The 25497-nt window shown below is 41.0% G+C and overlaps 1 protein-coding gene across 1 annotated transcript in view; it reads right to left on the bottom strand.

Annotated features, from left to right (window-relative positions):
* opcml (opioid binding protein/cell adhesion molecule-like) overlaps nucleotides 1-25497 on the bottom strand; it is a gene marked incomplete at both ends in the record, with an annotated part of 202497 nt that overhangs the window by 84836 nt on the left and 92164 nt on the right. The window contains one exon of the mRNA XM_080748559.1: nucleotides 16112-16347. Coding sequence (XP_080604685.1) covers nucleotides 16112-16347 — 236 coding nt within the window. The remainder of the gene's footprint in view (nucleotides 1-16111; nucleotides 16348-25497) is intronic.

Consider the following 25497-nt stretch of genomic DNA (forward strand, 5'->3'; position numbering starts at 1 on the left):
GAAGTATGTCTCCAATAGGCCTACTTATTTCAGATGTATTTAAGTAACGACACCATCATGGATTCTAGGGGCTCCATCCACCGTGGATCCAACTTACACAACTGTCCGTGTTTGAGGGAGCAAAAAACCCACTAAAAACGATTGGCTAAGTATTTATGTAAACGTTTATTTGAGAGGGACTGCGCATATTATTACAGTCCCTGCCAAAAATAACCCTGTCTATGTAGCTCCCTGCCAGGCCCGATAATCCAGAGAATTTAATAAGTGTTAAATTAATATCCTTTTTTTAAATTTTTATCAAAAAGCGGAACTAAACCTCTCGGAACGGTTTCTTCACGGACCCATTTGATCGCTGCACTATTACCATGGTAACCGGCAACCGGAAGAAGATTTCGTCCGAGCCATGGGATGGTTCCATTCACTCTGTTTATACAACACAGGGCCCAGTTCTTGAACGGATGGTCCGTTTTTCAAAGTTTTTATTTATTTATTTAGCACAACGTATCTGTGGACAACGTAAACACGCACGATGCATGGTTGGGGTCCGATCGTGCACGATGGATATTCTCGCGACCTACATAATGGACTTTCTCTGGACTATCGGGACTTGCAGACAATGAATGAACACACACATGCGGTACAATGTTGTGTAAATAGTCCCCAATACAAAAAACAAGGAACAATACAAAAAGACCTCATATAAACATTACCAAAAGGGTACAAATAGAGGCGGAAAACAACAGTAAAAAAGTCTAATTAGGGGCGCCCGCTGGCCTACCGGTCCAGGCGCGACCGTATTTTTCCAGTGAAATTGAGCGCAACGGTGGGGGCTGATGGGCAAGGAGGGTCGCGAGCTTGACGTATTTATTAGAAGTATTCCATAGGAAAGGGTACAGTTTCATGACAGTAAGCTAACATTATTGATTCTCTTGATTAATAGTGTAATATGCACACGTTAAGAAGCATATTTGGAAAAGTAAACGTATATCATCTATTTTAGGAATAGCTTTGTATGCTACTGGGCTTTCCATTTTGCAAAAATGCCTAGATGAGGAACCCGCCCATGATATAAAATGATGAGAGGCACTCTTATTCTTGCCGATTTCGTAAGAGACTGTCGCCAATTGCAAGATATTTAAAAGTTATTTGGGGCCATGATGATAACCCCTTCTTCCCACTACTAGACTAATAAGAATTTATATTGTCTGTGTTATTGTTTACAACCACAATTATCCACGTGTGGCAAGATCGCGGTTCCACTAGTTTTACTAGTAGGCTAGTGTTTTCAGAAGTTAATTTAATGTTTTCCATTTAATGATTTCCTTTATCAGATGTGATGTAGGGAGCTCGCGACCCTCCTTGCCAATCAGCCCCCACTCAGGTTCACCGGGAAAACCGCGGTCGCAGTCCAGACACGTACAGTACCACATGGGCTCTGGTGCCTGGCGGCGTGTCGGGGGTTCGGGTCCCGATCCTGACGGTCTTTACTGCGTGTCGCTCCCCATCTCTCTCCCTGTTTCCTGTCAATCTACTGTCCTATCAAAGGCATAAAAGCCCCAAAACAAATCTTAAAAAAAGGCTTATTACTGACCTAAAATACAGGACACCCAAGAAAACCAATAAAACCTACATCTTAGCCTATCTAAAAATGTTCACATGTTTGATTGTCCATAGATCCATCCTTTCAATTGGACCTTGGAAGTCTAAATAAAAAAGATTGAAAAACAAAAGGCCAACTAACAATTGCTCATGCAATGCTCATGCATTGAATCGCTATGTTACTGCAGCTTATACATTTAAAGTAAGGAGGTTTCCTTATATTTGCGGTTTCAGCCTTGACACGTCATTATGTATTGGATGTCAAGCATCATTTCCTCATGAATCTTTTATTTAGCAGACCTTGTTGAAGGGCCTGATGAAGTGGAAGCTGCACACTACATTTACTGCATGTCTCACAATGTTAGCTGATAACAGACAGCCCATGTCATGACAGGCTGATTGTTGCATCAATTGCCGATTGCATGAAAATCAGGCCCACTTCCACAGGCTGTATTATAATGCCATATTATGTGGACAAAACTCTTATTTCAGCCAAGCACAATTTCATAAACTGGACTATAAAACATTGTGTGCGTGCGTGCGTGTGTGCGTGCGCGCGTGCGTGCTAACTGTATACAGTACAGCATGTAGAAATAGGGATACCCTATCATGAATTATTGTCTTGAGCATGGATTCCTTAATTTGCGACACACAGCTGCTGCAATATACTGTATGCACAGCACATTCCTGTACTGTATGTTGGACTGTGTCTAAAAGCTGTTGGTCAGACTCTACAGACTACTTGGCACTTTCAAAAGCAAAAGTATGTGTTCAGGCAAGTCAGTCCAGAACAAATTCTTATTTACAAGGACGGCCTGGGACAGCCATTCTCTGGCTTCTGAGAACCAGCCCCGGCTCCAAGGCCAGTGCTTTTGTCAAAGGTGCTGGTAGGAGTATGTCCCTAACATACACGTCTTTTTGTGTGGGAGGAATCCATAGCAGCATTTTTTCAATAATAGCGAAAATGTCATTTCTAAACTCACAATGTGTCACTGGGCTACTTTCATAATGTTTTTCACAACACTGTCAAATGACTAAATGTAAAATAGGGCATTATTACTGTATAAAAAAACAAACAGATCAAATATGGATCAAGGTTTCTGCCCAACAGGGAAGATTTAATGTGTTATATTGTCACTGTCGGGGGTTTTTTTTTTGCACTTTTTTTTCGTTAAGTACAGCCCTGCTTCATCATACAAGACTGTCGCAGATCATAGAAGCAGTGCTGTGTTCTACCTGTAACGCGGGTATAGCCTACGGCATATGCTGTGATGACATTTTTTGCCCCTGTGAACCTTTCAAAGTAGCGTATTTGATAGGCATTATGCACTGGCGTATGCCCTGGCCACACGAATAGCCGCGGATCATAGATTATAGTATGCCCTCAAAAAAAGTCTAGAACACACCACTGCATAGCAGATCTACACGCACACAACACCTCGCGATGGGAGCCGTTGTGCAGTATTGTGTGCATTTTTCTCACCCGGTGAGGCGACAAGCGCTATGACCGTGCCACCGTGCCCCCCTAGTTTAATATGATAAATACAAAACGAATGGTTTTGGACATTTCCACGCGACAACAACGATATGGTACCGTTAAGCACAACAAGTAATAAAGGCAATAAGAAAATGGTAAATAATCGTGATTAGAATATTAAGCAGTGTAATTGGGGTTATCATCTTAATTGTGCAGCCCTTCTTAGTGGTCCGTGTCACTGGGAGCTTCTGAGTTCCATCCTTGACTGACTCATGTCAAAGCCTTAAAATATGGGAGCTGGTGTTTCTCTGCTTGGCATTCAATGTTTAAAAGATAGATTTGGGGTAAGCCCCTGTAATGGACCGGCTTCCCGTGCAGAGGGGTATACTGTATGCTTACGGTAAGCTGCTTCATGCCTCAGAGACAGCCGATAATCTCCTTAGCAATGAGCCACATCAGCTCCAACAAGGCTTGCTTACTTTTGAAATTATGCATCAGATGAACCCATTATTGTCCAATTGTAATGGCTAATTGGCAAATACACATTACGGCACTGTGCCAGGGTAGCCTCGGGTGCAATTCAACCATAGAGAGGTGCAGACAATTAATAGTAAACAAATGTTATGGAATACTGCATTTGAAAGGTTATGTTTGCCATTGGATGAAAACCAATAAAGGTGCAATAACAATCAGGCATGTGCTTGTATTGTAAATACTGCCATTACGTAAAGGCAAATGAACGCAGCATCTTTCAGGTCAAATACCCATGAAGCTCAGTAGGTGAGAAATGTAATGTGAAATACCCACCCAGCCTCAAGAATGAAGGAACACTTTTAATATGTTACACAAGTAAAGTTTATAGGGCTTGCTCTCCAATTTCAGTTATCCTAATGTTGTGGAATATTTCAAATGCCTCATTACTTGCACTTTGTGGAAAGAGGAGTAGCTTCCCTCTGCTCTATAATGAGGCCTGAAGCTTATTAGACCAATGTGCATTGAATTTGAAAGGGCCAATGCTTTCTCTTTATTTTCCCTATAGCAGAGAAGGCTGGGGTTCTAATCACAAAAACACAGAGCCACATCATTACACTTGACGAAACTAAAGGGGATAATTCTGTAGTCCATTTACAGTGTTATATAATTGAATTGAATTTCTCTTGCCCTTTTACATATCACAATCTATCTACTCTGTGGCGTTATTTTCAAGAGATGGGGTACATGTATGCTGTAACATTCTCTCCCCAAATGGTTGCCCTGAAATGGACATATGAATCATAATGTTCCTTACCAAGTCTAATTTGAGAAGTGTTGCTAATGCGGATGCTCCCCGTGGTCTAGCCCTGTGTTGTCAGTGTGTGCCACTACTGCTGGGGAGGCTAAACGGATTAACAAAATGCTCAACTCACTGCGTCTTCCCTGTTAGCTAGGATTGGAAGAAGTAAAGACTTATAAAGTTAGGGCAACGATCCTTTTTGTGTTCTGTGTTTTACATGTTAAAAATATGCAATCATTCAAGCAGGGACAATAATTGTCACCTTTATTCTAAAACTAGGGGTTATGTATATAACACCGGTTTTATACGTTTGGGAACAGCGCCTTCTTTTTTTTTACAGGGATCCCTGGCTAATACGACAAATATGCCTTAATACATTATAATTGTCCTATATAACTACAATGTAAAATTTAAAACACCTTACTTATTTTATTTCTTCTAGAAATAGCTCATCTTTCACTCAATAGGGGAAATGCCTGTCGCAAGTTGATGATGTCATAAATGTAATGTGTGATCTATCCCTATAGAATTTATGGCATGCATGTGCAAATAAAAACAAATGTAATACTTCCTATGGTTAATATGAGCATCAAATCAATATTTCAAATGTATCTGTTTGCACATGCATGCCATAAATTCCATAGGGATAGACCACACATGACATTTATGACATCATCAACTTGCGACAGGCATTTCCCCTATTGAGTGAAAGATTAGCTATTTCTAGAAGAAATACAATATTTAAGGTGTTTTTAATTTTACATTGTAGTTATAGAGGACAATTATAATGTATTAAGGCATATTTGTCGTATTAGCCAGGGATCCTTTTAAATATTTGTTTTTTGGGCTTTTATGCCTTTATTGGATAGTACAGTAGGCTGACAGGAAACGGGGGGACAGATGGGGAGAGACATGCGGCAAATGTCGTCCGGATCGGGAATTGAACCGGCGACGCCTATATGGTATGCGCTTAGACCAGTAGGCCACCGGGTGCCCCGGGAACAGCGCCTTCTGGCGGTGTCATGCAGAAGCAAAGAGGAAATGATGTGTCACTCAGGTACTTTTATACCACACGGGCGGAGGTACCTGCCCCCGTGTTTGAGTGACAGGACCCGTCTCCTGTCGGCACAGGAGATTATAGGACATATCACGGCATGTGCACTTAAGCCTCTCCAACTGATCCAAAATGCCGCGGCATGACTGGTCTTCAACCAAACAACATTCTCACATGTCTCCCCCCTTCTCCGCTAGCTCCACTGGCTCCCGGTTGCGGCCCACACTGAATACAAAACACTGATGCTGACCTTCAAAGCAGCCAGAGGTACGGCTCCTCCATACCTCCAAAACCTGATCAACCCCTACAACCCCACCCGTTCACTCAGATCAGCCAACACAGGGATGCTGACAGAACCCTCGCTAAAAACCCCAGGACAAAAATCCACTCGACAATTTGCCCTCCTGGCCTCCAAACTGTGGAATAAACTCCCTGTCGCACTCAGAACTACAGACTCACTCCCTAGCTTCCGCTGTCGACTGAAAACTCACCTCTTCAGACTCCACCTAAACCCATAGCACTACTGTAACACTCCCCTTCCCTCGATGACCACACATGAAGCTAGATAGCATTTTTAGGTTTTAGAAAGGTTTTTCTTTTTTGTACTGATTAGGTGCGTGGTCTACCTATGATACTGTCGATATTCTAGATTGATATTCCTGTGCATTTGTTGTATTTTTGTTGATGTACTGACATATTAGCTTGCTTATTATATTGATGTATTACCTGCTTCTTGTAAGTCGCTTTGGATTAAAAGCGTCTACTAAATGCCTAAATGTAAATTGTGTGGGCCAAAGGCAGATGGAAGGACCTAACCCATTAAACAGCCTATCAATGGAACCTAGCTAGCAAGTTCACACATGAGGGTGTGACAGACATGCATGAGACAGACGTGCTAGGCATGTCATAACACCAGACTTCTCGTGAGGGTAAAACATGGGTCTCTGCCAATGAATGGATCAAATGATTTCCTGAAAATCTGTACTTGTGTGCTCTTACAGAGAAACGGGGCAAGGATCATGAATGCCAGTCATGATGGCATTACCTAGGGAAGGGAAATGTTGCTTGACTGCTTCTGAAGTCCTAACACTAAAGGGCTTTGCGCACACAGACGTGTTTTTTTTTTTTTTACGGAAAAAACTGACAATTTCATTTTTTAAAGAAAGCAATGATTCTCTGTTCTCTGCGCCGCCCCCCCCCCCCCCCGATCGAACCCAGTTCGATTTGTGCGTCTTGTCACATGCGGTAAAAGCTCATCACTCCTTTTATGACTCCTGTTTTATGACTCCAGCCTTAATTGCACACCAAATCCAATGCGTTTTAATCATGCAGCAAACGGAAAGAAACGCAATGGTCCTGTGTGCAAAGCCCTTTACCCAGCAAAAGAAACTGCACGATCATTGCAGGGCTGCACACTTGCAGGAAAGGCCAACAAATACTAATTTATTCATGATCAGATTTTTGTAAAACAAAAACAAAAAAATACAAAACAGAAAAGTGTAATTTGCCTGTATAACTATGCAGACAATGCATAATTCTCAATTCAGGTTTAGTACCGGAGGGTTTACATTCTGGAGGAAATAAAATAGTAAAATTCACCACTTGGTTGTCAAGTAAAATTAGCTGATCACAAATTGTGTAAATTGTAAATTGTTATAAGACTTGTCAGATTGCACTTGCTTGTCTTGTGTCAAATTGCAGAGCCTCTCTCTCTCTCTCTCTCTCTCTCTCTCTCTCTCTCTCTCAAAGTAGTACTAATTGATCCCTAATAATCTGACCTTTTAATTTGTAATTATTATGCAATTATGTTAAAATATTAAATAACTGCCCTGAATCGTTTTATTTTTATCAGCATAATGATTTAGAAAGTTGCTTCATATATAATTAGAAAAGTGTACTCCTTGGAGCGCAGGTCTCCGCTAGGGCGAGTTGCCTATCCATTTTTGATTGATTGATTGATTGATTGATTGATTGATTGATTGATTGATTGAAGACTTTATTAGAAGTTTGCATAGGAAAAGGTACAGTTTCATGACGGTACAGTTCACTGGTACAAGGTCTACTAAATGGAGATCCATGAAAAGACTAAGCTTATTTCCACTGGAAACCATTGAAGTATCTCATATAAAATATATATCCAGTGCCCACAAATCTTTGACAGGCAGTCATAGCCAAATGGAATGGAATCTGAAGGATCTGACTGATACATCTTGATCACTTGATGACTCTAGAGATCATGTGTACTGAGTTGTGTGATTTTGGGACAAGAATTGTAGGAGTAGTAGCTAAAAGTGGTGGAAAATCTGGTCTGGCACAAATGGTCAGGGCCTATGTGGGAGTGGTGTTATGATCTTTTTTTTTAATTATTATTATTGTTCAGTTCAAGAGTTATAGGCGAAAACGTGATGTGGGTGTTATAATGCCACAATGAGGCTGATTTGAAAGGGAGTGGGCGTGCAATATTTTACGCCGACTGGTCCAGCACTAACCTCGTGTAGCCAGACAAATCTGCCATTGCAAAGACAAATTGCCCTTGGCAGATTAGGTCTGGCCCCGCTCAGTTATTCAAATATTTCACGGCTCACAAGTAAGTAAGTAAGTAAGTAAGTAAGCAAGTAAGTGAGTGAGTACATTTTATTTATAAAGCACCTTTCGAAAAAAGGTTACAAAGTGGTGTACAAAGGTATATACACAATCAAGTTAAAATAAGGCACATAGAAGTAATACAAGAATAAAATAAACAAAACAAACAAACAAAGGGCATGCACAATAAAACTTCATGAAACAAAATCCTGACGAAACAAGTGTGTTTTTAACAAGTTCTTAAAACCTTCAATTGACTCTGCATTTTTTATAGTGAGCGTTAGAGCATTCCACAAGTCATGAGAAACCAACCAGGGCCCAGTATGCAAATGTAGGGCGGGCTTTAGGTCATGAGAAACCAACCAGGGCCCAGTATGCAAATGTAGGGCGGGCTTTAGGTCATGAGAAACCAACCAGGGCCCAGTATGCAAATGTAGGGCGGGCTTTAGGTCATGAGAAACCAACCAGGGCCCAGTATGCAAATGTAGGGCGGGCTTTAGGTCATGAGAAAACAACCAGGGCCAAGTATGCAAATGCATTGGTTGTAGTTTTGAATCGTTTTGTAACCGCCCCTTGGGGGGAAAAATAACACTGACACCAACCAGGGCCCAGTATGCAAATGCAGGGCGGGTGTATCACCTTTGCGCTACTCTGATTGGCTGTAGGTCCAATCTGGTCTAAAAAGTCTGTTTGAATCTTTTTGTAACCGCCCCTTAAAAAAATAACACTGAGAAGAACCAGACTAATATCCACACAGTGATATTGTCTGGCTATGCAAGGCTAGTCCAACATGTGGACGGACAGGGCGAAAATAGTCTCTGGCTTTCAGCCGTCCGGCCTGGCGGAAACAATAATCTTCCCAACTCCTGAAATTGTGGCAAATGGCAAATTATGTTCACCAGGCATGAATAGCCCCTAATGGCACATGCATGGGATAAGCATGCTCTTTACCCCCTTGTCTATTACAAATTAACCATGTGGAATGGTACATCCAAATACCATTTGTTTTCACTGAATTAATGAACCAGTGAGTCCCTTGTAATGACAGTGTTGATACCACGATAGCTGAAATCAAATTACTTTGTTAGATCAGCTAAGTCTTTAGATAATAATAGCCTTATTTTCCCTGTTAGCTTTAACGTTGTAATCAAGTGCACCACTATAATTACACAATTTCACTATGCTCAGTAAGTGCAATATTCAAGGGACTAAAAGTACAGTAACTTTTTTAAGCTTACTCGTTCACATAAGTAGAAAATACAAGTCAAGTGATATACTGACTGTTCTGTGCAGGAAACCTTTTTCTATCTTTTTAAAACAGTGTACATACAGTACAGTATTTCATTTTACACTGAAACACTTGAATGATTTGAAAAACTATGAATGAAATATTATGGTTCAATTTCTGTCAAATATGTTCTTACTATGCTACCATGCCAAGCTTCTCTTCTCTTTTAAAAAGGGCTAGTTCAGAGGGTTTGACCCACAATATAATGTTATTTATTACTGCCACCGACCGGTCAGGACATTTTCTTTACTGCTTGCTGCTTCTGGCCTTCTGTGCTTGCAAGAGTGGCAATGGAATCCACAACTACTCTCAATGCATCCCAAGAGAATAAAGCCAAATTTATACTCTCTCTGATACCCTCTCTTGCCGAGGGCATCAAATTCAAGGGCCTTACTGGCAAATCCAGTCAAAATCCAGTCAAAACCGCACAACGGGTTACAGTACATATCGTCACTGTCGGGCAGAAACCTTGTATCTCCAAGTTTCTAATTTGTACGTTCTTTCCCAATGTAAAGCCCTGCTTCATCATACAAGGCCGTCGCACAAAAGTAGTGAAAACAGCCGATCTACAAGCACACAACGCCTCGCAGTGCGAGGCGTTGTGTGCTTGTAGATCGGCTGTTTTCACTAGTTGAAATATTTTTTTAAATGATAATGCAAAACGAACGGTTTTGGATATACAAGGTTTTCACCCGACAACGACGATATATTAATTGCAAACTCATGTGCAGAATGCATGTCTCATTTTGAGGGTTGGGCGTGCACACCATGCACAGTAACAAGAGTTAATTCAACTGTGAGGGAGCACAAAATGATACCATTTGTACACTCCGAGTTAAATTAACCCCAATGATGTTAGAGTGCATACACCACAGTGTAATTGGGTGGGAATAATGTGGGCAGGAGGGTGGATGGTGGGTGCTGGTGAAGTGGGTGTGCTGTTCTTATATATCAATAAGCCGATCTACGAGCTCACTACGCGTCGCATCGCAAAGCGATATGAGCTTGTATCGGCTATTTTGAAATATCCAATGTATAGGGTTAAACAGATTTTTATGCTATATTCAATAATTTAACTGGGGATCCCTGGAACCCCCCCCCCCCCCCCACACACACACACACCTTTGAGAACCACTGTTTTAGCATACAGTTTCAGAGTTTCTCTTAACTTAACAGATTCTAAACTGTTAAGTTCCCTAATAAGTTGCACACAGCAACCATTTCAATGTAACAAAAGAAAACACTGCAGACAAAAATCGAAGCTTACTCTGCCATGTGCAAGAAGTTAAAGACTGTGTGGGAGAGAAGAGAGTTCATGTAGGGTTAATGACCCGGGAATAAATTATTCAAGTGTTCATTATGTATTTAAATACTTGTCAGACTGCCAAACAGCTACTGTAACTCAGTTGCCAACATTCAAGATTCGGTTCAGATTTAACTTCAGAGTCACAACATTTTAAAATACGTTTGAGTTAACCACATGAACCCTCCAGCACTTAGTTGACTGGAGTCCCCCAGCTTTAAATATACTAGACGCCCTCCTTTTTCCCTAAAATACTCAATTGAATTCTCACCCCCAGAATGGTGACAATAGACTAGGGTTTAAGTTGCAAAGAGGGTAAGGTTAGAGTAGTTGAAATGCAGCCGTTTCACAATAGTCCTACTAGTAAGACTCCTCAGGGCAACATGCGACCGAGGTCGCACCAATTCTTGGCCAGTGATGTATATCGGACCAGTTACCCATATATGGAGATCCATGTACTGTATGTGGAGATGGCTGTGAGAGCCCAAACATGCTTACTCAGTTATTCGTTATGTGAAAGTCCTATGATGTCTGACATCTGACATCATACCCTTTTATGCCCATACATGGAGATCCCTGTCTGTAGAACCAGCCACACAGATATGGGCTGTCTTGGCTATATATGGATTCTGTTAGGCCTCATTTACACTGCCACCCAAATCAGATCTGTGCCACATCAAAAGTGGAATCTGATTTGTTTAAAATAGTCTAAATGCAGACAGGTCACATGCAGGTCACATGAAATCTGATTTTTACAAACCACATCCAGAGGTGGTTTCAAATCTGATTCAAATCTGATTTCTAAAAATGTTTCTCAGTCTGGATGCATAAACCTGATCTAACGAGCCAAGTCACAAATGAAACAAATGTCCAAAAAGTCACTTGCAGCGCAACCGGAGCGCCACTGGTGTCATTACAGAGCGCGAGAATTGCATTTTGATTTACAAGAGCGCATGGGTGTAATGAAAATAAAACAGTTCTGCATAAGTTTTACACTACAGAAGAAATGGCGAGCAGCATTCAGTGGACAGACAGAGAAATTCAACACCTTCTAGCACTTTGGGGGGATGCCTCAGTACATGAGAAATGTACAGGAACAATTAAGGCAATATATGAAGACATATCTCACAGCATGGCAAGAAATGGGTTCACAAGCTGGTCCTAACTGCAATGTCAGAGGAAAATTTAAAAATGTAAAAACACATAAAGAGAGAAAAGTCATGACGCCTACGTTGTTACCATGGTAACCAAAGCAGATATGTGGACGCAAGGCACTTTGGGTTAAAGTTGTTAAAATCAGTCTGAACACACAGATCAGATCTGTGTCACTTACAAATGCAGAGTGAACAGTCGGGCCAAAAGATTTTGAGAACTAAATCAGATTCAGGCTAGATTTGATTGCAGTCTAAATCCAGTGGTATGTGGCTGATGTGGCCTCCATGGGCATTCCCATATGAAGTCCTGTTAGATAAGGGCTTAATATTGATGACATTAGGGAACTCCATATATGGGCATAAAAGGGATTATGTTAGTGTGACATCACAGTGAAGCCAGAGCATGATGTCAGAGCGGCAAACCCATTCTGTTCAAAGAGTGGTTCCCCTGACATCACAGTGACGTCAGAGCATAATGTCAGAGCGCCAAACCCATAGAACCACAGACAAACCCATAGAACCACAGTGTCAGGTGTTATAGATAGAGATACACACTATCTTATTACAGTAAATCACTTATTACAGTAAATCAACAATCCCATGTTTCTAAATTGATAAATAGATACCACATAAAGTCAACAGCTATTATTACGTTTGCTAGTACCAGGTATTGGAATCCCAGCTGTTGAAAATAAGCGTGAATGTTATGAAGTAAAGTAGATGTCATTATGACCCTAAGATTTCGCTACTTTCACGAGCCAAAGAAAAAAAGCAAGCATTGCAAAGCAGGCTTAATCTGAGTCAGTTTAACTACCACTTCATGCTGGTATCGATTGGGTCCTTGGTACAACTTCTACAATAATAACCACAGCATTAGTCTATAGGCTATGCATTACAACGCATTCCTCGGATGGTATTCTTTCTGGCACTGTTGCTTAACTGCAGACGGTCTGGTTTTTCTGTGCAGTCACCATGGAAGCAGATGCCCTATATTCCTGCGGGTATCACTTGACAAGGTCACTGGGCTGATTGATGCTAGCCTCCAGAGTCCTTCCCTGTGTTCAGGTTCAACTCGGATCTCCATTTCAGTGGTGCTAGAGAGAAGAGGGCTTGGGGGAGTCTATGGGGACCAGAGGAACACTAACATCCCCATGGAATTAATATTTCATGGCCATTAAGGTGGGATTCTATACTGTACTCGGGCACCGCTCGCATTTGAGAGTGACATAAATGTATGCAACCTCCCACCAAGAGAGGGAATATCCGCTCAACAAACGAGCGGAGAGGCAATGTAATTTACATGACTTTATGCTCACTGTATTTGAACTCGTGTACTGTATGTACAATCAGACAGACACAAACTGTACATCATGCCACCATGAAAGCTGTTCCATCCTGGGTGACATATTTGTTACACTATTGTATGTTTTTTCCGACCTCAAATACTTGCTGTAAACATAATAATAGCCTGTTGCAAACCCTAAATAAATTGTCCACTCTATTACTGACACTTTCATCAAGCAATTTGGTTCAAGCATTAATAGCAATAGGCCAGAGAGGCCTTAGAGGAGAAATGATTTATTCTCCTTTCTCGTGAGACTGGTGACACACTCCATCTAAATGTTTTGAAGTATCATTCTTAGAGTATGGCCTTAAATTGAGGCCTTGATTATCTTCCCCACATAATACGCTACTGTTAACAATGAGGCTGGTCTTACACCAACAGATTAGAAACAATGATAGATTTTCATCGCACAAATAGCTGCATAATAGCCATACTGATCATTTCTAACTATGCATAAATAGCCCAGTGGGTGGTGAACAAGGCAGTGTGCTAAATTGATGTAGCATGCACTTATAATGCTTCCTTATACTGTAGGTGCATTTTATGTCTCAGCGCTAAATGAAATATTACAACACGTTTAAAAGAGGTGGTAATACCTGGGCAGTGGTTTGCGGTCACATTTTATATGAGGCAATCTGCGGGTATATGAGTGCAGGTCATTTTATTGTATTCTATACAGTACCTCTGATCCCTGCCTACGCAAGACTGTTGTTAAATGTGAGGCAATCTGACAATTTTAGCAGGTGAACTCTAAGAAACCGCTTTCCATAGAATAAGCACCTTTTCGTTTTCTTGGTGTATCATAAGAACAAGCTGTGGGTCTAATTGATACTTTAATTGTCCTATGATGGTCTTGCACATCGGAAATAGCCAATCTACATCCTCACGACGTGTGAGCAGTGTGAGCTCATAGCTCAGCAAATGTTCTCATAATAAGACTGAATTAAACTTTTTTTCTTTTAAAGAAATGTTATTGAACTTTTATGCCTTTATTGATAATGGGGAGAGAGATGGGGAGTGACACGCAGCAAACTTGGTCGGGATCGGGAATCGAACCAGCGACACACTGTCCGAGCCTATGTGGTATGCGCCTGGACCGGTGGGCGCCCTTACTGAATTAAACTTTATAAGCAAGAAGAATATTGTGGCTCCTTTTCAGTTTGAAATATGAGCTAGCAGCAACCAGGTAATTCATGAGGTTGCAGAGGGTCAGACGAAAGGACAGATAAAGTGCTGAGGAAAATCTAATTGAATGTCTATCCATAGCAAATGCTAAGATATAACACCCTGGGCTTGATTAAAAATGTCCTGTATAAAGCACCTTCATCTGAGCCTCAGTAATGAGTTAATAACACATCATTATGAACCATATCGCGTGACAGAAATGCTCCACGTTAATTACAGTTTTCAATGAGGTCTCAGCGTCACCGATTTGTTCATGAAGGACACGTGTTGGCGCGTTTCTTCCGCTGAGCTGATTAGTGACCGCAGTGTTTTTCAGATAATTTTATTACCACGTTCTATAATTAGGATTACAGCATAAATGCATAAAGGTTAATAGTTTGTACTACCTGAACTTATGTTTGTATGAAGTTGCTTACGTTTTCTTTCAATAAGGCAAGACAATAAGCCTCTGTGGTTTCAAATCTCTATTGGCGCAATCAGCTGACCTTCAGGTTAGTGTGATTACATTTCTTTCTTCAGTGGCAGTGTAGTCCTATGATTCAACACAAGGAATCTCCTACAATTATTCAATATTGCTTTTATTTGTCAGGTGTTAAGACCTGGAAGGCATCTGTGCCACTTTAGATTTTAACCACTTTAACCATTATTTTATAATTGCTGTTCAAAAATAGCAGATCTACAAGCTCAGAATGCACATTTATTTGTGTTTCGGGTCGGATCAATGAAACTTTCACAGTGAAAAGAAAAATCAAACCCAGTTTGAAGTGAGCGGTGGATCCCCTCCCCTGTAGGGACTAAAAGTGTGTGTGTGTGTGTGTGTGTGTGTGTGTGTGTGTGTGTGTGTGTGTGTGTGTGTGTGTGTGTGTGTGCGCGCGCCTGCATGGGCTGCTCAACAGCGCCACTAGTCACCCAGCGGTACTGCAGCTCATGCTACAGGCAAACAGACAAAGGGACATACAAAGTTACCTACACACGCAGTCAAGCATAGGAGACGGTGTGCCACCGCTCAAAAACAGAAATGAAAGAAAAAATAAATTATTAAATGTTATATTATCATAAAAATTGTAGTGTTCTACCAATTAGTTGGGGGCCCATTTGCAATACCCTCATAGCCCACTAGTGGGCCCCTGCCCACAGGTTGAGAATCACTGCACTGAAAAATGATGATGTTTGCTGTGCAGAGATAGAGGGGTGCAGGGGCATCACAAGGGGGGGGGGGGGGGGGGGGGAGTGGGACTGAGTTACTAGGGCCCAAGGTGGAGGGGCCTTCATTATTTTATAGGTTAGCTATTGAAAAATAGCAGATCTACACAGATCTATTCACAGCGCAGCACCGAGTGAAGCGCTGCGAGCTTGTAGATCTGCTATTTTTGAAAAGTCGTGAAAATGTGTGGAAATCTTTGAATAGTATATGTATTTTTTAAGCGAACATTTGTAACTCATATTTTGCTTCTGCGTGGTCCCTGGAACTAAATATGGGGGTCCGTGGCCAAATACATATCATTTTGGGGGTCCTTCACATGAAAAAGTTTGAGCACCACTGACATAGATACATAGGTTTTAAAAAAATATATATGAATATAATGAAATATGCAATATTTAAAAAAAAATAGCAGATCTACAAGCTCGCAACGCGGCACTCGGTGCCGCGTTGTGAGCTTGTATATCTGCTATTTTTCAATATTCAAAGCACAAAATAATGCGTTCCCAGTCTAAATGGGTTAAACCCCCTCCCACTATGAAGAACATTCATGGGGGGCCCGCAGTGAATCCTTGTTACCCAGGGCCCAGAATTTGGCGCGACACCCTTGGATAGAGGGGGTGAGCACATTCATTTCCGTTGTGTTTACCTTGAACGATGAGATGTACTTTTGAGGACTTGGGTTTCTTGTTTGTGAGGATGGAGCAGACGTAGGGTCCTTCGTCGTGGACGTCCACATTCTGGATCATGATGCTGTACTCCGTCACCGCCGTGTTCTCCATCAGCACCACGCGGGGGTCCAGGGACCACTTCTCGTTGCCCGCAAACAGAATGGTGGTCCGGTTCAACCACGCCACGCGTGACACCTTGCTGTCCACATTGCATCTGGTAGGGATGGAAGGAAGATGAAATAGGTTACCGATCTAATATTTAAAGGAATTATATGTAACTTTAAGACTATTAAAAATGTATATATACATTTTAGCAGTAATTTCCCTTCATCAGTAACTATATTATTTTGTTGGAGTGTTTCCTTGCAGAAAGACAAATCCCCTGGCTGTATTTCTGTTCTGTTCCATTCTTTATGTTGACATTAAATGTCAACAGAAACAGTGGAGGGACATTTTTGTCAGGGGGAACTCAGCCAGAGCTCTTAATTGCTCCCTTTGAACTTCAAAGGGGTTGTGCACAAAGGTAATTGTTTGGGCCATAAAAGTGTCAAGTCCTCGTTAGTGATCTCTTTAATCAATGAAAGCATCAAAGACAACTACCTGTTTGACGTCTGTCATAGAGGGGGGGGGGGGGGGGGGGAATGTTTATTTTTGTGTACAAATATTTTTCCTTTAACCACATTAACCTCCCGTTTTTTGGGGGCACATTTTCACTAAAACAAATGCTTTTTAATTTAGGTATTCAAAAACAGAAGATAGGGCTGTCACAATCATGACATTTTAATAACTTGATTATTCATTCTCACAAAAATAATTGCGATTAACAAATTAATTGTCCTTTTGGCATTCAACTTTTGAACAAATAAAAATTACATTTCTGTTAACCCATTTAGGCTTTGTAAAGAAAAATTGCACAGATATGGCAAATAATTGATATATGCAAATGAATTACTGACTGATTCATTGATTTTATCCTTAAAACATTTAAGTAGTGGAGATAGCCAATCTCATGCTCACAGTCACAATGTGTCGCAAATTATGTTTTGACAGGCCCCGGTGACCCTATTAACTTTTTCACTGCCAGATTATTTATTTATTTATTGGGTCTGGTGCCATCAAAAAGCGGCTTACCTCTGCGACGTTATAGTAGATAGATAGACATTTTTTTTTTTTAAGTGCCTGGTCTGCACTTTCGCAGACCAGGCAGCAGAGGGCGGCGTCATGCAAGAATTAATGTGAATTTGGCCGGTCTCGCTTGCCATACATTGAGAGCACTCTCTGGCCACAGAGCCTCAGGGCCAGAGAAAATCAACACGGAAGAGAATTGGTCTCCGTTGATGTTAACGCATAATGGATTTTTAAGACCATCACTGCGGACGATGTGATTACAGTACACGGCGGCGCGACCCCTCATCAGCTTATGGACATCAACAAGGTAAACGAACGAACGGCCGTATTGGCGCGGCGCGACCTCGAGAATTGGGGCGAACGGGAACGTCCAAAGCAGTATAAGAGTTAAGGGAAAACTTTCAAACAACCAAATCCTTTATTTTCTATAGCAGATCTAAAATCTCGCTCGCTGTGAGCTTCATGGGCATGATGTCATGTTGCAAAAAAAGAAGGAAAAAAGAAAAGCCAACCAAAGAAAGTTTCAGAACAAATACTGTAGGTCAGCCTGTCTTAAACTCTCAATAGATTTTCAAACTGAGGCCCAGACTGAGATTGGTTTCTGGAAGTGGTTTCTAGAAGATGACATACCATGACAGGCCCGGCGCTACAGGGGGGCCTGGGGGGGCATTGCACCCTCAGTTGCAAGTTGTGCCCCCTCAGTTTATATATGTAAAGTCAAGAAAATATCAAAAACAACACAAATATTGGCTGAATATTATTATTATTATATTTTATCATTATAAAACTGGCATCTGTTGTAGGTATTATAGATAATAAAAAGAATGTTCATTATTACTAGCCTATATAAAAAGTATGTGCCCCCTCACAATTTTCAAAAGCCCCCTTAGTCATTTCATCCTGCAGCCGGCCCTGTACCATGATATTCACTGCTAGAATTCTAGATTCTGTTAGGGATCTCCATATATGGGCATAAAAGGGATTCTGTTAGGGATCTCCATATATGGGCATAAAAGGGATTCTGTTAGGGATCTCCATATATGGGCATAAAAGGGATTCTGTTAGGGATCTCCATATATGGGCATAAAAGGGATTCTGTTAGCTGTTAGTGATCTCCATATATGGGCATAAAAGGGATGCTGTTAGGGATCTCCATATATGGGCATAAAAGGGATTCTGTTAGGGATCTCCATATATGGGCATGAAAGGGATTCTGTTAGGGATCTCCATATATGGGCATAAAAGGGATTGTATCCCAGATGATGCCCTGTTAGGAGATCCACACTAACAGAATCCATATATGGTCCTACCGACAGCTGCTATAAGCCAACCCTGGCGATAAGGTCTGAGTCGAAGAAATGCTTCTTTCCTGGCAAGAATTGCCCCTTTATACTGTAGGGCTCGTTTGTGTATTGTATGACATCACGCCACATCATCGGCTGAGGACTGTGTGATGTCATCATATCTCCATATATGGAGACATAAGTTGCTCATGCCCAAATATGGGCTGGTGAGGTCAGACTTAGTGTGATGCGTAGGTTATCTCCATATATGGAGATTCAACTTCAATGAGTAACCATGGCAAACTGTCAACTGCCCGTATGTCTTGATAATTGGTAAAACAAACTTTTGGCCTATTTGTGGAGATAAGCGACCAACGGTCGCTTATCTCCCGATTAGGGAGTCTTACTGGTGGTATTATTATATATTTATTCTAGATACGGACTGCCAACTACCGATATATATATTTTGCTACTATTGTTTTGATACATTGTATAAAGAATGTATAACACTCCTAAACCTGACAGACATTTTGTAATAAATTCTATCTGTTTTTGCAAATCGGTTTGGGTGTGATAATATGTACTGACCTGGCCCCTAGGCCTCATTTTGAGGGTCGTTACAAAGACTAATGGCTGTAAAAATTAACACTGGTATGTGGTAATGTATGAAATTAAAGCCAAATACATCTTTTATGTACGTATAGTTTATTTTGACCAAGTAACAGGCAGTAGAAGACAATGACTTGTTCAGAGTGATGTGGTTATATTTAGCCTAAAAGACAAAGACTGAAAGACCAAGACTAATCCCAAAAGACTAAGACAAAAATATTTTGATATTTAGTCGACTAATACTAAACTAGACTAAAACTATTTCAGAAGACTAAGACAGGACTAAGAATAAATGGTGTGTTATTCAAAAGACTAAGACTAAATCAACATTTGCTGAAAAAAATAACACTGACACAGTGATGATATCAGTATCACAAAACTATACACATAATACACCTGCTGACAATGACAACATATTGCACTACCCACATTGCCCTCATACTGCACAACCCTTATACATAAATATAGAGTGATGACATATTGTACACCCCTTATGGCCAATGGCTACGACCCACAAGACGAGACTCTACTATGTTTTCCCTATATTATGGAAACACTTGAAATGTATTTCGGCGTCAATTCTAAAAGTAGGGGTGTAACGATACATTTTAATAGTGATTCGATACATATCACGATACATGGTTGACGATACGATACATGGACGATATTGGTTAATTCATGGCGATACGATACGATTCGATTCAATGATTTAAAATCGATATAGTAACTTTTTAGCAAAGAAATTAAATCTGTGTGAAAGGTGTGGATAGTGCAGGTTTTTAAGGGAAACATGTATTATTATGGATATAAATAAGTAAACACAGTGATTATCTGCCAAATACATGGACATTGTATATTGACAAACCCGCACCTTGACATGAACCCAGAGATTACACACATATCCATAGACCAGTGTAGCTATATGGAAAGGATTAGTAAGTAATTAAACCCCTCCTTTAAATTTTTTCTTCTTAAAAATGCTAAATACAATGCACAAGAAGGTAGTATCGATACAATCGATTCTTTGCATTGCCGATTCGATACGATACAAAATAAAACGATACGATTCGATTTTAGCTGTTTTCATTTCGATATACTTCGATTTTCTAAGTTAAAAACGATATTTCGATACAGTTACTATATTGTTACACCCCTATCTAAAAGTGACCGCACACCACTAAAAGCTGAAATTAACCGAGCTACAAAAAGGCCTTTATTTGTGGAGAGGATTAATGCTGCCAGGAAAATCAGGAAATAAAGTAGTCCCTACCAGGTAAAACTATTACATTTGTATTTTAGGTTTAGGAGGTTTGGTGGATTACAATATTTGCATGAAATGTACTGTACACCACACAGAACAACTACAATAACAAAACATACACCATACCCCCACCCCCTTTTTTCTGTGCTTATCTTCAGTAACACCATCTGAATGGGTCCAGCAATATGTGGTCGTTCCATCAACAGGCGTTCCGACCGGTCGATGGTTGAATGGCCAACGTCATCTAGTTGTTGTGACTCTTGTTTCCACGGACTAATGACAAATGTGACTCTAGTTCTTGTGTCTTTTATCATTCTGCTGTGTTGTGTCTGTCTGTTTTTTTTTTCTTATGAATGACTGCTGAAACTGCCATGGTGACAAAATTTCTCTTCTGGGATCAATAAATATATATCAGTCTGTCTGTCTGTCAGTTTTTAATCTCAGCTTCAACTCATGCCCTGCCAAAAGCCCTAAAATGTATTTATTGCATTTAGGATTTGTTAAAATCCCATAGGATTTCCCAGAACACATTTTGGGCAAGCGGCGCTGTGTGAACATTATTACCGGTGGTAGTAACATTCCGAGAGCCACAATGAACTTTAAAACGTCCAACAGCGATGTTAACCCACTGGTCATGAAGCAGCCTAAAGCACGTTTCTTTGTACCCAAGCCATGTTCAAACCAGCATCACAGAGTGCCTCCCACACAGATGAAGGGCTCCAACAATAACTTCAGCCTCAAGGGTCACACAGCTACGGTACTTGCAGTTGCAGCCAGGGCATGTTCTGCACCAGTGGTTCCAAGACATGGATCGTAAATATCCCTTTTTAATTTCCTAAATGTTTTATTATATCAACAGATAAAAATATATATATATAATAATAATAACTGTTTGGATAAAAAAAAGTAAAAGTAAAAAAGAAAAAGAAAGAAGTAGCAGCAGTGCTACAAGCTTGCCTGATCAGACTGAAGCATGACAGTGGAGTGGGCGGGGTCTATGGTCTGGAACCAGGCTAAGCTCGCAACGCTTTGTGAGCTTTCAGGCAGCTATTTTCACTAGTTTGGCTCCTGGGGAGACATAAAATGTCTCTTTTGGCCTGTTCTACACAGGCCTTAGAGCATAAAAGGTGCTCAACTGGGCTCCCGCTGAGTTACTGATCAATGTGTGCTCTATGAAACAAAACATTCTGCGCACAGATTTTCAACATCAAATAGACTGTTTGTAACATTGTTTTAAATGGTATTTGTTTGGCTCCTTTGGCTTTCTTTCTTTAGTCAAGACAGTGAACAGAGACAGGAAAGCAAAGGCAGAGAAGTGGCAGAAAATGTCCCAAGCCGAAATCCAAATCGGGCCATTGCAGTTATGTTGTTGGTGTGCTAAGTAAGCAATTATCTAACGGTGCATCTCGAAACGATTTTAGCAATTCTTAGCACACGCATGGTCGTAGAGGTCATACATGGGTTCGGGCAGAGCGACTTATTCAGCCCCCTACAACTACTGGAACATTCAGATTTCACAAACAAAGTTCTTAATAAAGTCTCACACCTTTCTAAATACGGTACGGCATTCTATAATTACCCGGATCCTCTGTGTTCTTTAATAAGAAGCCTTTTTATCCGATCGTTTTCTGTGTTTCCTTGTATTACCTGGTGTTCCCCATGCACACCAACCGCCATCTATGGCACCCTGGGCACAATATGACTTCCGCTTGGTTACAAGATTTCTCGCGGAAGTGCAGCGTTTAACGGAAGTTGCGTCATGTGTCTATTTAAATTCCCCAGCAAAAAAACTAAAATAGATTGTAGCTCTCAACTCGCTCTTAATCGGTGTAACATCGCCTGAATCAATGTTTTTGTTTGTATATTGTTTATTGCGAGTGCAACCGACGGAGCAGGAGACGTAGATCAGGGGAATACGTTTGCAGGAACACCGCACTATGAAACCACCTCCTAGAACTGTCCCTGCCTCATATTGTCACCAGGAATTTGTCTTCGCAGATGAGTAAGCCTGGCTATTCGCAAGGCTGGACACTGAGATGTGCAAAAATGGGTCCGGAAATACATGGGAAACCAGAAAACCGTATTTAGACAGGTGTGAGACTGTGAGAATGTATAGCTTTCGAAGAGGAGGACTGTATATTCTGAGAGGTTGAGGTGATGCCCACCACAGAGCATTCAAAGATGAACCTTAATGGCAGTTTAAGGGTTTTATATAAAGTTGTAGTTGGCAGACAAACATACACTGTGATGAATGGTATCTGAAAATACAAAATAATAACATAAGGATATGGAGACAATGAACAATAGTAGTACCACTTAATAACATAGCAAACAAGGATATCATCTTACTAAAATGAGCCATGGACACCTGTGTTAGCTTAGACCTACAGTAGCATGCACTCACACACAGGTTAGGCTTAATAGGCTAGGTCCTGTTAGCTTAGCCACTGAAGTTTAGCTAGCCAGATACAGTTACAAAAACAAACTTTTTAAATCACACACAGATACATTCTGACACAGTGAACTGTTCATTGCACTGTATAGACAAAACAACTCATTTCGTCAAGAACACATTCCTAGGTGCATATCTTTGTGTGAAGCTGTAGCCTACTCATGCATGTAAACAATTTGGGGTCCTCTTTAGCAGTGCCCAAACAGATGCCTGGTCCAAATAGAAGCCTGGGTCCTCTGAGGCTGTCTGAAGCATGCCTACACTAAATGAATTAAGGCTATGGGGAATTTTGTACAGAGACTTTATTAAGCACTTTGTTTGTGAAATCTGAATGTTGCTGTAGTTGTAGGGGGCTAAATAAGTCAAGTCGCTCTGCCCGCTCTAAACGGTCAGGGCTAGGTCTCTACGACCATGCGTGAGCTACGAAGGGCTAAAATCGCTTTGGGAAACCCAGCCATTATCAGTACTGTATATCTTTTGAGTAACACGTTTCATTGAGAACAAGACCGGAAGTGTATTTTGAAGTGTTAAACACTAAACTGTAAATTAATATCATTGGAAGGAATGGTCCCAACTTAAAAGGTAGAAAACATTACAATATTATATTTAATTCTAATTGATTAAATCAGTAAAGGACTCTAAAGTGTAAAATGAATGGCAGTTTTAAACTAATTACGTACCTCCATGTCTTGATATCGTCCCTGATGTATTAATCATGCATAAGTATCAGGAATAAGTTTATATTTTAATGAAAAATTTGTATCGCTAGAGTGTCACAGAAGTAGCGAAAAGCTAACAATGTGTCGCATGGCAACATCATTTTAATTTTAGGCCACACTTTCTTTCACATTTACTGGCTTATTCCAGTCCATTAGTCCATTATTCTGTTGGACTTTCAAAAGTCTATTTTAATCTTTAATTATACAGTATAGCAACCACCTGGCCGACAGGGAAAGGTTTGGTGTACAGTAATAACAAAACAAAAGCAAGAACAACAAGGATTTGCCCCCCACACCAAACTGACTGCCAGACATTGTGTACACACACTGCACAGACGCCTGGCGTGTTGTGTGCCTGTGAGCAAATAAGTCTGCAGTCTTGAAAGAACCGGCAGCTGAAGCAGCATTGGGAACGGGGAAAAAGGAGCATTTTTACTCTAATGTGGTGTAGTATCTGCTCGGGATAGGAATTTGAGAATATGGTATTATAGTTCAAATGTGCTACAGGCACCGGCTGTGGCTTATCTAAGCTTGTTCCTGCGTCAGAAGCAGAAGAGAAGGAAATAATAATTTGCTCATGCAGGCTGAACAAGGTTAAAAAGCCAACAAGAGTGCTACACCTCCGTTATATCAACGGGAGACGCGATTGTTCTTAAAGGAAGGGTAACATAACGGGCACTACTTTGTGTCAATAGAACAGTGACATAGTTGTGAATATATTTGCCAATGCAACTATACCCTGAAAGGGTTAATATTGGGAGCTGTAGGAAGAAGGAGGTCCCAACTCCCGAGGCACCGCCCAGCCGCCTCGGAATGTGACGAGCCAAAACAGTGCGTCATCTGTGGGACACGCTCACGTGACCCAGTGTTAAGTGGATGGGAAAAGGCTGTGGGAATTACGCTATTGTATACTTTAATAATAAAGATAAATACATAACATTGTTAATGACCATGACCAACGATCTGAATTCTGTCCCCTCGTATATTATTTTATTAATTTACGTGACTGATTTCGCTATATTCATATTGAAAACAAGTGCTTGCAGTCGCGAGGGGCGTGTCTTGACTCGCTCCAGGCTTGCTAGAGCGGCTACTGGAGCTCTGCCCGGCCCAGCGGCCGGGCTCATCCGTGGGTAGAACTAACAGAGGAGAGGGGACTCGGTGTTTGGTTATGGAGGTTTTTTCCTGTTTTTTTACGATGACCAACGATATGTATGCTATCACACGTTGTGTTATGTTTCGTAATTGATGGGACTGATTTCGCTGTATTCATGCTGAAGCACATGCAGCTCGCACAAGTCTACAGTCGGGGGGGGGGGGTCTTGACTTCGCTCCAGGCTTTGTGGATAGCGGCTGCTGTTCGCTGTTCATGCCGCGATGAGAGGTTCATGTGCGGGATGAACAAGCCATTGTGACTCGGTGATTTTTATGGAGCTTTTCTTTCCCGGGCCGTTTCTGGGACAAATCATCATGACAAAATAAGATAAATAGGGGACAGCCGGACAGGGCGACTATTTGTGAGGATAAGTGAATAATAATTAGAAGATAGAGTTAAAATAAAACATTAAACCAAGCACTTTGGCCGAGGCTTGCGCTCGCATCTACGCTCGGGACTCGTGTGTAAAGTATAAGTAGCCAACATTTACTCAAGTACTAAACCAAGCACTTTGTACCGAGGCTTGTCATCATTGTGAGTGGATGAGAGCCGCTCGCCCGCTAAAGTAACTAAGTAGCCTACATTTACTCAAGTATTGATTGTACTTTGAGGTGGAGATAGCCTTCTTCTAATCGGCTCGCCTGCAGTCGGTAACTAAGTACGCTACATTTACTCAGATACTGTACTTACGTAGGGCCCTACAATTTTGAGGTATTTTTACTTTATTGGAGTGTTTTACATTTCAGTACTTTTATT

This window comes from Nannobrachium achirus (assembly GCF_963921795.1).
Source record: "Nannobrachium achirus genome assembly, chromosome: 19".
Taxonomy (NCBI): Eukaryota; Metazoa; Chordata; class Actinopteri; order Myctophiformes; family Myctophidae; genus Nannobrachium; species Nannobrachium achirus.